Genomic DNA, 15,487 nt, shown 5'->3' on the forward strand with positions numbered 1-15,487 from the left:
GTAACAATATCCAATCCAAATAAATAATAATTTCGTAAAATTTAATTTTCGGATTTAAAGCTTCAAAGCTTTTTAATGGCTTTCAATGAAGTTCTTAAGAATTAAGAGAGTTTGATTCCCAAACCTTTCTTCCACAGGCGAAAAAGCTGAACAGTTTGATCAATGATAATAATCCAACAACATATAGCATAAGTTTATTCCTCGAAATGGAATCCAGAAAGGAACCACATGAAATATATTCATTAAGTCCTATTACTCTTGTATCTATCCAATTTTCGATTTTGAAGGTACCCAAATTTATCCTTTTGGTTGTGATTATTGTATTTTGTGAATTTTGAAAGAATCATTTGATTGAATAAACAATTAGGCGTGAGAAGAAAAAAGGGAGGGGGAATGGAAAATTAGATTCTAATACATTATTTTCCATATAAGTAGTAAATTATATATTAGCGTGTAATTAAGTTAAAACTTCACTATTAAGGGTAAATAAATTTCAGAAGTAGTATAAATAAGTAAAAATTCCTTAAAGCTACTAAGTTTCAATTAGGCTGGGCTTCACTTAGATGTCCATTTCCACAAGTATCGGGCTTGTAAGCTTACGTATAGCATGTTTGGCCAAACTTGTAGAATCATCTTATTTTGAGATGTGTTTTTTTCAAAAATACTTTTCAAAAAAGTGCTTTTGGTGAGAAACAATTTGTGTTTGGCTAATAAATTTAAAAAATACTTTTGAGCAGTAATTAGTGTTTTGGCCAAGCTTTTGCAAACTGCTTCTAAGTGTATTTTTCTTAAAAATGCTTCTAAAAAAAGTTCTTTTGCTTCTCAAAAATGACTTTTGCTTCTCCTCGAAAGCACTTTTTTCTATATAAAAGTTTGGCCAAATACCTTAATTTTTTGCCAAAAGCACTTTTGGCAAAAAATAAAGGCACTCTTGGCCCAAAACAAGCTTGGCCAAACAGGCTAGTAGTATACGAATTCACAAGCTTGGGCCTTCAAAAAGAGGCCCACGTTTATGGTTTAGTGGTTTGGGCTTGAAAACAGAGAAATATCTAACAACGTCGAGCAATTGAACTCCGGCGACACCATAGTCTTTGCTGATGTGCTCCTTCTTCAGCTATAATGTTTACAACTTGAATTTTGAAGTGAGCTTTAAACAGTAGAGCAAGTTCCATGGATTTAAGCTTCCCAGTGAAAGCTCAGCTTTTTGGCTCCAACATTTGTTACAAGTCCCCTAGCTACTCTACTTCAGTAAAACTCTACCACAAAGTATCTCGACCTCAATTTTCAGTACATGGAATTAGGGTTCGTTCAGAATTTGACCACAAAGTCAATGGAGCTTTCTCTCCCGATTATGACGCTCGCTTCCTCGACCGGGTATCTCTCTCTCTCCCGCACACAAAACATATGTGTGTAAAAAGCATGCGTTTAAAATGAAATTTTGGGAAAATATATATATTTGCTTGTTTTTATTTTACGGAAAATTGTTAACACTCATTAGCTTCACTGAAGATTTTCCATGTGACTGACTTGACTAACTGTTTGTGCTTCAGCAAAAGGCATTGGAAGCTGCAATGAATGATATAAATAGCTCCTTTGGCAAAGGAAGCGTCACTAGATTGGGTAGTGCTGGTGGAGCTCTTGTGTACGTAATTTTTCCTCAATGCCAAATAAAAGAAAAAAGAAAATAAATTGGAAAAAGTGAATGGTGAATCTGTTTCTGATTTAATAGGTTCTGTAGGTGGAACTTATCGTAGGAAGCTTTAATAGTCTCTCTGTAGAGATAAATCAGTCTCACAATCTGCTTTTTTCTGCAGTGAAACTTTCCCAAGTGGCTGCTTGACGCTTGACTTTGCTTTAGGTGGTGGCCTTCCCAAAGGGAGAATTGTTGAGGTTTTAACTTTAAATACTTTTCATCTGTATTTTCAATATGCACTAGTTATTGCTGGTTATTAATCATCTATTTGGTTAAGATTAATTGATTTCTCTTAGTTTCAAAATCATATGGCTGCTTAAATAGAGGTATTCATTACTACTTGTTGGTTTTGATTGCACATTGGTGGAGTAATCCTACATGAATCTACATAGAACAATTGAAATTTATGCGTTAATAAAGTTGATTTTGTTACAAAACTATTTCATCAATAGGCTGAGGTACTAGATTCTGATTTTTCTGTACATCTTGAATTCCTCAACTGATATAAGCGTGTGGAATATTAACAAGATTGGTGCAATTTGTTGTTCTGATATTTTTCACTCACGTTTGTCTTTACAGATATATGGACCTGAAAGTAGCGGAAAGACTACCTTAGCTCTCCATGCTATTGCGGAAGTACAGGTGCAATATGTGTTTGGTTTATTCTACTCATTAATTTGGAACTTCTACTGGGCATGGGCCTGCACTTGGACAGGAGGGGGTAATTGATAATTTGGATGAAAAACAGAAGTCGTATGGTTCTATCTACAGATGAACTGGAAAAAATATAATGGACAATTTGGAAGGGTAAAAGGCACGCTTAGAGTCCTTCTAGGGTCCATTAGACCTTTATTGCTGCAGCCTATCCTCTGAAACCACTTATCTTAGGCTTCTTACTTAAAGATGTTTGTGTGTGAAGTGAGAGATTATAAATTGTTAAATTCTCGTTATGCAGAAGCTAGGAGGCAATGCAATGCTTGTTGATGCTGAGCATGCTTTTGATCCTGCATACTCTAAAGCACTTGGAGTAGATGTAGAGAATTTGATTGTCTGCCAACCTGATAACGGAGAGATGGCTCTAGAAAGTAATACTTTTCCCTCGTTACACCATCAGAAATGACTCTGTGCTTTTTGCGCTAGCAAACTTATCAATGATCGTGGTGGTCTTACTAGAGTTTGTACTTTTAACCAAACTTTTGGTTGCCCCAGTCGCAGACCGAATGTGCAGATCGGGTGCTATAGATCTCATTTGTATTGATTCAGTTTCAGCCCTTACTCCGCGGGCTGAAATTGAGGTAAGCCAACATTTAATTTTCTGAATGCTTAGAAAGTCCCACCCGTTCCTGATTTCATGGTATGTTGTTTTGTGTAGGGAGAAATTGGGATGCAGCAAATGGGTTTACAAGCACGCCTGATGAGTCAAGCTTTACGTAAAATGTCAGGCAATGCTTCGAAAGCTGGATGTACTCTTATATTCCTCAATCAGATAAGATACAAGGTACTCTTGACTTAGAAATTGCAGCATGCTCTTTCTAAGTAAACATGCCATTCTAGCTTCCATAAGTATGATTAACTCCATATACTGCATGATTCTCATCCTTACTTGTGGACTCACTTGCTGAATGATAATAATTCCTATGATTGGAATCAGATTGGTGTTTATTATGGAAATCCTGAGGTCACAAGTGGAGGGATTGCCTTGAAGTTTTTCGCCTCAGTTCGACTTGAGATCCGTTCTACAGGAAAGATAAAATCTGTGAGTGCAGAACTGCTCAGATGGCTAATTATATTTTTCACACATTTGAATTTTCTATATTGAAACACTGTTAATGATTCTTTCAGGCAAAAGGAGATGAGGAAGTGGGCCTTAAGGTCCGGGTAAGAGTTCAAAAGAGCAAGGTAAAACAGCTTCACATCATATCTACTCAATGTGGTGGCATCAGTATTATGTTTGTCGAAATGGAAAACATGTGTTAATGGTTCAGTTATACAAGTGTTCAGTGCTTAAATAAAGCTGACATTTGCATGATAAAGGTTGTCATGGTGGCATGGTGATTCCACTGTGTAATTATTTTAAATTGGTGTATATTGTCGAAGATTTTAGATAGCTACTTTAGTGATGCATCCTTGCAGAAATCTCTTCTAGCAAAGACCTCTATTTATTTTTGAATCTCTTTTAGCAAATACAAGTACATCAAAGAAATTGCCAGTATACATCTGATCTATTACTGTTTGCATCTTGCTGATTATGGTGCCAATATGCTAATTGGTCTTACTCTTTTCCTTCTTAGGTTTCTAGGCCATACAAGCAAGCAGAATTTGAAATTATCTTTGGAGAAGGAGTGAGCAAGCTGGTCTGTGTGGCATTATTATCTTTCTTTTCCTTTGTGGTCGGCTCAAATTTTGTTCCTGAAATTGACCTTTTGCAGGGTTGCGTATTAGATTGTGCTGAACTGATTGACGTGGTATCTAAAAAGGGTTCATGGTATAACTATGGGGAGCACAGGTTTGTACATTTTGCAGCTTTTGCTAAAATATAGGGACTCTCGAGAAGCTTACAAAACTGTTAATTATGGAACTCCATATTTCAACAGAAGTATTTGCATGTTTTTGTCATGACCAATCAAGAGTCTGAAAATTTTCTATAGGCCATACTAGAAGTGTCAAAGCTTACGCTCAAATGAAAAGAAAACAGCTTAGGTCAATTTATATTACTCATACCTCATATGGTTATTGAAGGAAATAGTTTTATGTAGTGATAAGAATAAGCAAGAAATTGACTCTCAATGTGATTCAGAACTGTCCCAAAAAATGTTAAGCTATTATTTGCAGAAATTGAAAGAAATGAAGAAGAAGAAAACCTTAGGTCGGGTGAGATGAGAGAGAGAAGGAGAAGAATGTTTTATTTCATCATGTGTAAAAATGATTCTGTACAGAAATGATAAATCCCCCATGCTATCTTAAAATGGGCCTAATATACTTATACAAAATACAAGTACAATTGAAATGGACCAGCTGTTCATATTGAGCCCAGTACTACTTATCAACCATTGGGCCTCATCACGTGTGCTCCATTCATCTCAACACCCCCACTCAAGCTTGAGGGTGTTGACACCCCGAGCTTGCCAAGAAGATGATGAGTGGTGCCTGGAAGGGACTTGATGAGTGGTGCCTGGAAGGGACTTAGTGAGAATGTCAGCAAGTTGAGCAGAAGAAGAAACATGATGTAAAGTGATGAGACCAGATTGTAAGTTATCCCGAACATAGTGGCAATCAACTTCAATGTGTTTAGTGCGTTCATGAAATACTGGGTTCTTGGCTATATGCAGAGCAACTTGGCTATCACAATACACAAGAACAGGGTTGGAAATAACCAACCCAAGATCAACCAGCAATCGAACAAGCCATGAAATCTCAGCAACCACTTTGCGTAGAGCTCTATACTCCTCAGCAGATGAGAGAGATATAGTAGGTTGTTTCTTGCTTTTCCAAGAGATAGGACAACCCCTTAAGGTAATGTAATACCCAGTAACAGACATTCGAGTCTGGGCACAAGGCCCAGTCAGAATCAGAGTAAGCTAGGAGAGAAAGATCATTAGGCTTAGGAAGGAAAATACCCAAATCAAGAGCATTCATCAGATACCTCAAAACATGTATAACAACCAACATGTGAGGAACTTGAGGAGCTTGAAGAAACTGACTAAGGTGTTGGACTGAGTATGCAATATCAAGCCTTGTATGTCATAAGAAATTGAGCGTGCCCACAATTCTTCTGTAGATGCCAGGATCAGAAATTTTCCGTCTTTCTGAGCCGAGGGTCTATCGGAAACAACCTCTCTGCCCTATCGGGGTAGGGGTAAGGTCTGTGTACACATTACCCTCCCCAAACCCCACTTTGTGAGATTTTACTAGGTAGTTGTTGTTGTTGTATGCTAGGATCAGAAAGAGGCTCCTCCATATCAGAGGATAGTTTGATAGAATGATCAAGAGGAGTACTGACAGGAGTGAAATGATCACAGTGAAACTCCTCCAATAGATCAGATGTAAATTTGTGCTGACACATCAAGAAACCTTGGGGTTGTTGGATAACTTCCAAACGCAAGAAATAGTGAACATAACCTAAGTCTTTGATTTTGAATGCAACATCCAGAAAAGTCTTAAGACCATCCAATTCAGAAATATCATCTCCTGCCAATAATATGTCATCTACATATATTGCTAAGACAGTGAGTGAACCACCAGAGGGCTTTGTGAACAGTGAATAATCATTTTTGCTGGAAATATAACCTCTGGAACACAAGGCTTCAGACAATTTAGAGAACCACTGTTTTGAGGCCTGTTTGAGGCCATAGATGGACTTCTTGAGTTTGCAAACTAGTGGAGAAGAGGAGGAAGAATGACCAGAAACCACTAAACCAGGAGGCAGTCTCATGTAAACTTCTTCATGGAGATCACCATGAAGAAAGGCATTGTTGACATCTAGCTGATAAACAATCCACCCTTTTTTAGCAGCAAGAGAAAGTAGGCACTTGCTAGTGGTGAATTTAACAACTGGGGAGAAGGTATCATTTTTATCCCTTCCTTTTGTGTGTCACCTCTTATGACTAATCTGGCTTTGTATTTTTCAACAGTGCCATCAGATTTCTGTTTAATCTTGTATGCTCACTTACAAGGAATGGGTTCCTTGTGAGGAAGGAGAGGAACAATATCCCAAGTGTGGCTAGCTTCAAGAGCTTGGAACTCTTTTATCCCTTCCTTTTGTGTGTCACCTCTTATGACTAATCTGGCTTTGTATTTTTCAACAGTGCCATTAGATTTCTGATTAATCTTGTACGCTCACTTACAAGGAATGGGTTCCTTGTGAGGAGGGAGAGGAACAATATCCAAGTGTGGCTAGCTTCAAGAGCTTGAAACTCTTTTAGCATGGTTTCTTGCCAAACACAATGTGAGGCAGCCTGCTGGTGGTTCTTGCAGCTGTAGCTCAGTAGTGGAAACCTTGGAGTTTATAGAGACAAGGTTGGCAGGAAGGACGGAAGAACAGACATAATCTGACAGGTAGGAAGGAGGGTTGGAGACCCTGGTAGAATGCCTAATAGGCAAGGTGTTAGGAGGCGGAATAGGACCATTGAGAGGAAGAGAGGCAGAGGAAGAAACATGCATAGCAGGTGGTTCTTGATGGTGGGAGGAAGAAGGAGAAGGATTAGGATCAGGATGACATTCATGAGGTACAACAGGAGGAGTTGGTAAAGGACCAGTGGAGGAGTGAAATGAAGAAGGATCTTCAAAGGAATCAGAAGAAGATGGAGCAGAGGAATAGGGAAAGATGTGCTCATGGAAAACTACATCTCTAGAGAAAAATACATAATGATTAGAGAGATTAAGCAATTTATAGTCCTTTCTTCCAAAGGGATAACCTAGAAAAACACAGGCAACAACTCTGGACTGGAATTTGTCTCTTCCAGATTTAAGGTTATTTGCAAAACAAAGATCACCAAATGATTTTAGGTGGTCATAAGTAAGAGGAGTTCCATGCAATTTTTCTGAAGGAGTAACATTAGCCAAAACAGATGAAGGTAGTCTATTGATAATGTAAGTTGCAGTTAACACACATTCACCCCAATATTTGGTAGGGAGTTTGGATTGAAACAGAAGAGCTCGGGAAGTTTCCAAAAGATGTTTGTGTTTCCTTTCTACCACACCATTTTGTTGTAGGGTGTGAGGTATAGTGGTTTGGTGTAAAATACCATTGTCAGCAAAGAAGGAAATAGCCTCTGAACTACTGCCTAATTCAAAAGCATTGTTTGATTTAAAAGATTGGACAAAAGATTTGAAATGAACTTTGACCATCATAGTGAAAGCTTTGATTACAGAAAGGGCATTGCCTTTGGAAGATAATAAGTGTGTTCAGGTGACTCTAGTAAAATCATCTACCAAAGTGATGAAATATCTAAAACCATTATATGTATTTAGTGTGGTAGGGTCCCCATATATCTGTATGTACTAACTGGAAAGGTACAGTTGAATGAATATGACTATCAGAGAAAGGTAGTCTTTGTTGCCTAGCCATAGGACAAATAGAACATGCAAATGATTGTTTAGAAGACACTTGAATAGATAAACATGGAATAGATTTCAGCTTGTGAAATGGCATATGGCCTAAGCTTTGATGCCAAAATAGATCCATTTTATTGATAGTACTAGATGAGTTACATGTAGAATTGGGAAAACAGGTGATAACATTTGCTGTAAATGAATTATAAACAGTAGGACAAGAAACATTAGAAGAAAATGAAGGAGTAACCATATCAGGTAGCAGAAAATAGAGCCCATGAGCAGCTTTACCAATTTCCAACGGCCTCTTCAGAGAAGGGCCCTGTAGAAAACAGGAGAAACTGGTAAAGATTGCTAGACCTTTCACTTGACAAAGGATTTGATATACTGAAATTAAATTGAATAGAAAAGAAGGAACCAAAAGAACATTGTGTAAAGTTATATCCTGCCTAAGATGCAGAGATCCAGTAGAAATAACTTTCACTTTATACCCATTTGGTAAGGTGATTAAGTAAGGAGAAGGTAAAGGTTTAATATTATATAAAAACTGTTTGTGCGGGGTCATATGATTGATGGCACCTGAATCTAAAATCCAAGGAATTCTTCCTAACTGAGCAGACAAGGAATGCATAACGCATAACAGAATTTACTGCAGGAAACTGATTTACACGGAGATTGCGCACACTTGCAAAGTTAGCAAAACCAATGTTTTCTCCGGGAGAAGTGGGCTGAGGATAACCAGAAGAAAGATTTGCCTGTTGGAAGAGAGTCATGAGATGTTTATATTGCTCCTTGCTGAATCCATAAGCAGAGTCCGAAGAATTGTTGTTAGTGCCAGTAGCAATCAAGTTTCTTGCAGAAGAATCCCCGACTTGAACACATGCAGCAGACCTCTTGGACTTAGTAAACTTGAATCAGCTGGAAACCCATGGAGTCTATATCATTTGCCTATACTATGCCCAGGCTTCTTGCAATATTTGCAAGTCACAGGAGAAGTAGACCTCTTAGACTCAAAATTTACCCTTTGATTATATGGCCTATTGGAGGAAGAAGAGATGCCAGATGAAGTAGAGAATGAGGATGCTAAATCAGCTGGAAACCCATGAGCTATGGACTTAGCTTCTTTTTCACTTTCATCTTGTTGTAAAAGTGAATCGGCTTTGCTGATGATTGGATAAGGGGACATCATTAAAATGCTATTTTTGACTGTGGAGTAGGTCTCATTTAACCCACTGAGAAACTGAAATAGGTGTTGGTCCTCAATAAATTTAAGAAGTGCACCACATGAACATGCTGGGCCAACATAGGCAGAATTGAGTTCATCCTAGAGACTCCTCATTCTGGTAAAGTAGCTAGCTATATCAGATGTCCCTTGAGAGGTACTACTAATTTCCCTATGAATTTGGATATACTTGGAACCATTTTGACTGACCATACCTATCATTTATGTCTTTCCAGACTACTTTAGCAGTGTTGAAACACATAACACTCACAACAATTTCTCTAGTCAAGGAGTTAGTAATCCAAGCCTTGACCATGTTATTGCAACCCTCCCAAAAGGGATAATAAAGGTTGAGGTTGAGGTTGAGGTATCCTACCAGTTATCACCCCTAATTTGTTTTTAGCTGAGAGAGAAGTCAACATACTGCTACGCCATATAACGAAGCCAGTTCCATTAAAAGGAATGGTGACTAATTGACTACCGGGAATGTCGGATGGGTGAACATAGAAAAGGTGACACAGATCAAGAGTGAATTCACTAAAACCTACAGAATCAGTCGTGGTACCATGAAAGTCCTCAGTCAAATTCGTGTTAGTACTCATTGCAATCAACAAATTCAGCAGCAAAAATACAACAAAAGAAGCAGTAGTGTTGTGAAGATACAGTAGATGTAACCCAGACTAATATTGGTTGCAGTACTTGAAACGAACCCTAGGAATCAGCCCAAATCGAGCATGCAATAAGGAAAGTGAGAAGATTTACCAATCGTCTATAAAATCGAGAGGATAGAGAGTACTGAAGCTCAGGTTTGAAGTTATGAAAGCAAAAACCTAATTTTCCATTGCCGAAGAATCACCACATCGAGAAAATCTCCAAAAATTCGTTCAAGGGTAGGATCGGGCGATAGCTGAGGTTGAGATCGTTCCAATGATCCCGCTCTGATACCATGTTAAGCTGATTATTTGCAAAAATTGAAAGAAATGAAGAAGAAGAAAACCCTAGGTCGGGTAGATGAGAGAGAGAAGGAAAAGAATGTTTTATTTCATCATGTCAAATGATTCTGTACAGAAATGATAAATCCCCCGTGCTATCTTAAAATGGGCCTAATATACTAATACAAAATACAAGTACAATTGAAATGGGCTAGCTGTGCATATTGGGCCCAGTACTACTTATCAACTATTGGGCCTCGTCATGTGTGCTCCATTCATCTCAACAAAAAATGAAGTGATTCAGAACTGTCCAATTTATTGATTATACGTGCAGAAGCTAACATCAATCAAAGATTTGTCTGTCTTGTTTTACATCTGTGAGCCGAATCTTGCAACCGGTTCATTACTAATATTATGTGACTCTCCACTGTTTCTTTGATGTTTTACTTTATTACAAACTTATGCTGGTCAACACTTATTCTTGATGCTTTAATGAAGGCTGGGACAGGGACGGGAGAAAGCATTGCAGTATTTGAGAGAGAATCCTCTTCTCTCTGAAGAAATAGAGAAGGTAATTATACTCACTTTTTAGGTGCATTTTGGAAGTGTTTTACTTGTCATATTGTGTAGCATAAGTTCAATATCTGAAGATAACCTGGGAGGTTTTAAGCGAATAAATAACCTGATAATAAAAGAGAACTAATAAAGCAAACATCCTCAGTTTATTTGCATATTAGTTATGGAAACTATGGCCATTTTGTGGTCATAGTCCCATAAGCGAAGATACATTTTTATATGTCGTAGTTATTGGCTTAACACAACGGGAGGTTTCTTGTACACTGTAAATCAATATTTTTGGGGTGTAGAAATGACATTATCTATCTGCCCGTGCAGATGGTTCGCTCATCCGTGGTAGACGCAACTGGGTTTTTAGGCTCTTCTTCATCAAAACACCCACTGCCACAGCTTCAAGAGGAAGATGCACTTCAAGAGATGCAATAACAGGAATCAGAGTTCTGCTTTGATTGATTATGACAACAAATTTCGCAACCAATATTGACATCCATCTGATTCTATAGAAGAAATGAACAAAATTGAAAGAGTCGATAGAATTGCTTTGTATGAGACCATTTCTGTACTCTACACTGTTGAAGAAAGATGTATATTCTTGTATACTAGTACATCTTGGTGGGGAGAAGGAGATAGATACGTCCTTCATTGCTGGACTGGTTGCCTGTTGTGCAAACAAAAATGCTTTTTCTATTTTGGACGTCTAAATTTTGTGGGTGACTAGATGTCACCTAAGCCAAAACAAAAGAATTAGAGTTAAGGTAGTGAAAAGGACTATGTAGTTAGCTCATTACTGCATATTTTGTCCTTGTGGTTTTGTTGTATTGTTAGCCAGCATTTATGATCGAGCTCTTTTCTCTGTACAGCAACTTTAAGAGGTCAAAATTGTACCATTTTGTTGGACTTGAAAGAAAACAATATTTGAACATTTAACAATGTGCTAGGCTAATGAAGATTTTTGCTAGCATCGTGGAATTTCTTTACATCTGCATTGGATGTAACATCTTACTGTTGCATTGGTATTATTTTTTGAAAATGGCTGTTGCATTGGTATTATTATTATGTTATGTACTGGCAGGCTAGTCATTAGTTCATGGAAGGTAGTCAATCTGATTAGGTGATTAAACTTATAAGGTTAAGATTACAAGACCTTAGATAAACATTATGTTTAATATATCCACAGTAAAATCACAGCGATTACAAGATTAATCAAGATGGCAGGAAATATTTTGTAGTGCAAAGTATTCTTGAAAAGACATGGTGCGAGCTGGAATACAACTTAAATAGGAGTACAAGGATAACGATCTACTGTGCCAAAGCACTTGTGTTGAAAACAAGGAGAGCACCTCCAGCTAGAATGCCAACCAAGGTGACTGCCCATATGGCTAAGCCAGTGGTACCTGCAATTTTTACCATCGTTCAAGCTTAGAAGAAAGAAACAAATATAGAAACTCATTCTGTATTAAATTGTTAGGGATTAAATGGAGGCTGAAAAAGCACAACTGAAAGGCTACGCGAATCAAGATCTAGACAGGGGCGGAGCTAGAGTGTTCCTAATGGGTTCGGCCGAACCCAGTAGCTTTGGTTTGAACCTTATATTTGTCTTAAAAAGTTCATTGAATATATATAAAAATTATTAATTTAGAACCCAGTAACTTAAAATAATTTAGGATCATGAACTCATAAACTTGAAATCCTGAATCCGTCTCTGGATCTAGATTCCGTGACTTCAAAATGAATATGATCTTATTGTATGTACTCTATATTTTGAGCTAAAAGCAAGGGTTTCATATTAAATTTCTTGGAATCCACCCTAAATTATAGTATTCTTCTCTTGGCTATTTTGTAGAAGTAATCATCATCAACCAATTTCAAAAGTGTCATACCACCAACATAGACATCACCGCTTGGAGACCAATCATCTGTGTTGTAGATGGGGCTGCATTTGGATAAGACAAAGTAATTAGATTAATTTTTTTATTAGTGGGAATTACGTTAAGCAAAGAAGTTAATTTTTCACTAACCTGTATCCATCAACATTTGCTCCATATTTGTCAACGAATTGGTAAACACCCTTTCCCTGAACATAACCAACGGTTTTGCTTATATATTACAATTTACAAGTGTCACAGCACAAAATAATTTGACTATTTTTTGGGTCTATGAATTTCGTTTACGTAGGCTATGATATAGTTATCTTCACGATCAGACTACAATAATCAACGCATTCAACTTTTGGTGTAGATCTAGCCATAGATTTTAAAATTTCATGATAAAAATTTACATACTTATATTTGAAAATATGATATCAAAGAATAGAAATTTTTTGCCCTCATAATTAACAATATAATACTTGAAATCAAAAATTGTAGAAACAAACCTTGGGCTTCCTGCCTGAGGCATCAACGCCGTCTCTCAAGCTCATGCTTCCATTAATTCCTAATGACAAAACCAAATGGTAGCACTTTATAATCAGCAGATAGAAGGAAGAAACAACGTAACATATGGGAGAATATATCTACAACATATACAAACCCAAAACACGATTTAGAAAGTGAAAATGAAATCTGGCAAAACTGGGGTTCATTAAAGAGCTGACGGAAAAGGATTAAAAACACGCCTACTCTATACAAAATATCTTAATTAATTTCATTTTCCATTATACTTTGTGATTCATACGTTCATCGTTAGCAAATCACGCCCTAGACCCTTATGGTGCTGTATACTGGAGGGTAATTTTAAACCATAATAAAAGTCGCTGGTTAAATTTGGAGCTTTTACAAAAGTATTTTGATATGCGGAATTCTTCCGGTTAACACTAAAGCTCTATTAAAGTCAAGGTCAAGTACCAGACAATTTGCTAACGGTAAAAATATGAATAGCTATAGAGTACAACAAATAATAAGATTAAGATATTTCGTATAATATCTGGGTAAATTTGGACCTTTTTAAGAGATTGACGAATATATATTAATACATAATTTTTGTACTTTTACGTCACTTAAAAGATCTAGAAGAATTAATCTAAATAGCCACATATCCAACCGCTTAAACTAAAATTAATTGGCAAATTTTATGCATAATCAGTATATAATCTATATATCCGCCTAGAAAAAGTAAACAATGACTCCGACGATCTATTTGTCTAAAGATCTACAAAATCTAAGTAGAAGTAACTTTAACAGCAAAGACGATTAGTAAGATGTAAAACATGATAATGACCTATTACAATAGATAAAATTGCACCAATAATGTAAAAGCTACTCCCTCCGTTTCAATTTATGTGAACCCATTTGATTGGACACGGAGTTTAAGAAAAGAGAGAAAGACTTTTGAATTTGTGGTGTAAAATGAGGCACATATATTTTGTGCGGCTATAAATCATTGCATAAAAGTAAATTGTTTCCAAATAAGGAAAGGGGTCATTCTTTTTGGCACGGACCAAAAAGGAAATAGGTTCACATAAATTGAAACGGATGGAGTATAATATTATCGATGTATATAACCAAGTTAAAGTGCACGTGGCAAGAATCGGAGGAAGAAATATACTCCTTCGTTTTAATTTCATGTGAACTCATTTGAGTGAGCATAAAGTTCAAGAAAAGATAGAAGTTGTGGCGTAAAATGATAAGGAAAGAGGTTACTTTTTTGGCACGGAATAAAAGAAAATAGGTTGAAACATACCGTAAGGCTTGTCAGTTTTAAGCTTCTTGACACCACTAGCTTGAACTCTGAAGGAAGAAGAAGACCTAGCAAGTGATGGCAGTCCTTTCACTGCTGTCTTCTCCACACTGAAAGTTGCAGGTTTAAGGCTCAATGAGCTCATTACTGTGCTTGCCATTTCCTATGCTCTCTTTTCTTCTTCTTCTTCTGCTCTAACTTGTAAATGTGCTCCTTTAGGCTTGCATGGTCCCTTGATAATAATATTAGTGAAGACTTGCAATTTGTGATTTACAACCTTACACGTGGCACCTCTTTTGTGGATTGCTTCTAGATAATGATATTACCAGCATTATCAATATTACAAAGCTCCTCCATCTGCTTGTTTAAACCTCCTCTACAAATTACTATTCTCCTTATCCTAATGCTCTACAGTTGGAGACCATTCATTGGTTTCTTTCGATGCCCATAGGGCCCAAGAGATTCACTTGCTTCCCTACATTTTTGTTTTCCTCATTCTTCTTTTTTTTCCCTTTCATTTACTCTGTCCACTAGAGCTAGCTAGGAAGAAAAAGACAGCCTGATTGTTTTCACTTTCCCCCTTGTCCTCAATATAGACGAATTTAGAATTTCTAGAATATGAGTGTACCGTTAAAGATGGAATAAAAGAAAATATTAAGTGTAAATCGATCATTGTTCCTTTAGGTAAATAATTTAACATTCAGCCAAATAGACCATTCAATATTTTGTAGTATAAGAGCCGGCAGATAATATTAAATCAATTATAGAAAATATATACATAAGAAACCTAGTTTGACAAAAATACTATGGGTTCACTTATATCATATTTTGGGCACTAAATACACTCCTGGTCCGGTACTAGTATGTGTAGTGGTGTTTAAGCCATATGAACTGAAGTGACATAATTTATAATTATTTTTTCGTTTGGATTTATACAGACATAGTTTGATTGAATACAGATTTAGTATCTTCCGATTTAACTTATATGACATAGATAACGGGATATGAATTAAAGAAAGACTTTAAAAATTTGTGATCTCATAAATTGTGTGATTATTAGACTCCATGTTCGACTTGAACATACAACATAATACTCCTCCCGTTTCAATTTAAATGGTAGTTTAACTTTACACAAATTTTAAGGAAAAAAAGATAACTTTTAAAATATGTGATCCTAAAAATTTAAGGGCAAAAATTTGTAAGACCATGACATTTGTGTAACTATAAAAGCTTCTCATTAAGCATAAAGTGAATAAAATAAAAAGTTTAAAGTTAAATTATTTCCAAATATAGAAATGTATCATTCTTTTTTGAACGGACTAATAAGGAAAGTGTGTC

At 36.6% G+C, this 15,487-nt stretch overlaps 2 protein-coding genes across 5 annotated transcripts; one reads left to right on the forward strand and one right to left on the reverse strand.

Annotated features, from left to right (window-relative positions):
• Positions 1–1,054: 1,054 nt before the first annotated feature.
• Positions 1,055–11,316, forward strand: LOC104224573 (DNA repair protein recA homolog 1, chloroplastic). Of its 4 annotated transcripts, none has more exons than XR_011403836.1 (13): positions 1,059–1,374; positions 1,551–1,642; positions 1,815–1,890; positions 2,273–2,335; positions 2,649–2,778; positions 2,903–2,988; positions 3,066–3,191; positions 3,345–3,449; positions 3,536–3,592; positions 3,985–4,047; positions 4,136–4,199; positions 10,397–10,469; positions 10,793–10,856. XR_011403836.1 is itself a non-coding variant. In XM_009776250.2 (13 exons), the coding sequence occupies exons 1-13, from the start codon at positions 1,171–1,173 to the stop codon at positions 10,898–10,900; spliced, it is 1,260 nt and encodes a 419-aa protein (XP_009774552.1). In that variant the 5' UTR covers positions 1,061–1,170; the 3' UTR covers positions 10,901–11,316. The 4 variants fall into 4 exon arrangements, 3 of the variants coding, with proteins under 3 accessions (XP_070018986.1, XP_070018987.1, XP_009774552.1); XM_009776250.2 differs by having other exon boundaries at positions 1,061–1,374; positions 4,123–4,199; positions 10,793–11,316; XM_070162885.1 differs by lacking the exons at positions 10,397–10,469; positions 10,793–10,856 and adding an exon at positions 8,400–8,953 and having other exon boundaries at positions 1,055–1,374; positions 4,123–4,199.
• A 303-nt stretch (positions 11,317–11,619) lies between these two features.
• Positions 11,620–14,488, reverse strand: LOC104224572 (photosystem II 10 kDa polypeptide, chloroplastic). Its single transcript, XM_009776249.2, has 5 exons — positions 14,153–14,488; positions 12,849–12,907; positions 12,493–12,548; positions 12,355–12,407; positions 11,620–11,868 (listed from the first exon to the last, which is right to left on the reverse strand). The coding sequence occupies exons 1-5, from the start codon at positions 14,307–14,309 to the stop codon at positions 11,774–11,776; spliced, it is 420 nt and encodes a 139-aa protein (XP_009774551.1). The 5' UTR covers positions 14,310–14,488; the 3' UTR covers positions 11,620–11,773.
• Positions 14,489–15,487: the final 999 nt, after the last annotated feature.

This window comes from Nicotiana sylvestris, chromosome 11 (assembly GCF_000393655.2).
Source record: "Nicotiana sylvestris chromosome 11, ASM39365v2, whole genome shotgun sequence".
NCBI classification, from domain to species: domain Eukaryota; kingdom Viridiplantae; phylum Streptophyta; class Magnoliopsida; order Solanales; family Solanaceae; genus Nicotiana; species Nicotiana sylvestris.

What these genes read in the sequence shown, in the direction of transcription:
- LOC104224573 (XM_070162885.1), top strand. Translation starts at nt 1,171, where the DNA reads ATGGATTTAAGCTTCCCAGTGAAAGCTCAGCTTTTTGGCTCCAACATT. An exon ending in TAAGAGTTCAAAAGAGCAAG is followed by an intron (nt 3,593 to 3,984) that starts GTAAAACAGCTT and finishes TTTCCTTCTTAG; the next exon opens with GTTTCTAGGCCATACAAGCA. An exon ending in TATAACTATGGGGAGCACAG is followed by an intron (nt 4,200 to 8,399) that starts GTTTGTACATTT and finishes AATTTACTGCAG; the next exon opens with GAAACTGATTTACACGGAGA.
- LOC104224572 (XM_009776249.2), bottom strand. Translation starts at nt 14,309, where the DNA reads ATGGCAAGCACAGTAATGAGCTCATTGAGCCTTAAACCTGCAACTTTC. An exon ending in TAAAACTGACAAGCCTTACG is followed by an intron (nt 12,908 to 14,152) that starts GTATGTTTCAAC and finishes TTTTGTCATTAG; the next exon opens with GAATTAATGGAAGCATGAGC. An exon ending in CCTCAGGCAGGAAGCCCAAG is followed by an intron (nt 12,549 to 12,848) that starts GTTTGTTTCTAC and finishes GGTTATGTTCAG; the next exon opens with GGAAAGGGTGTTTACCAATT.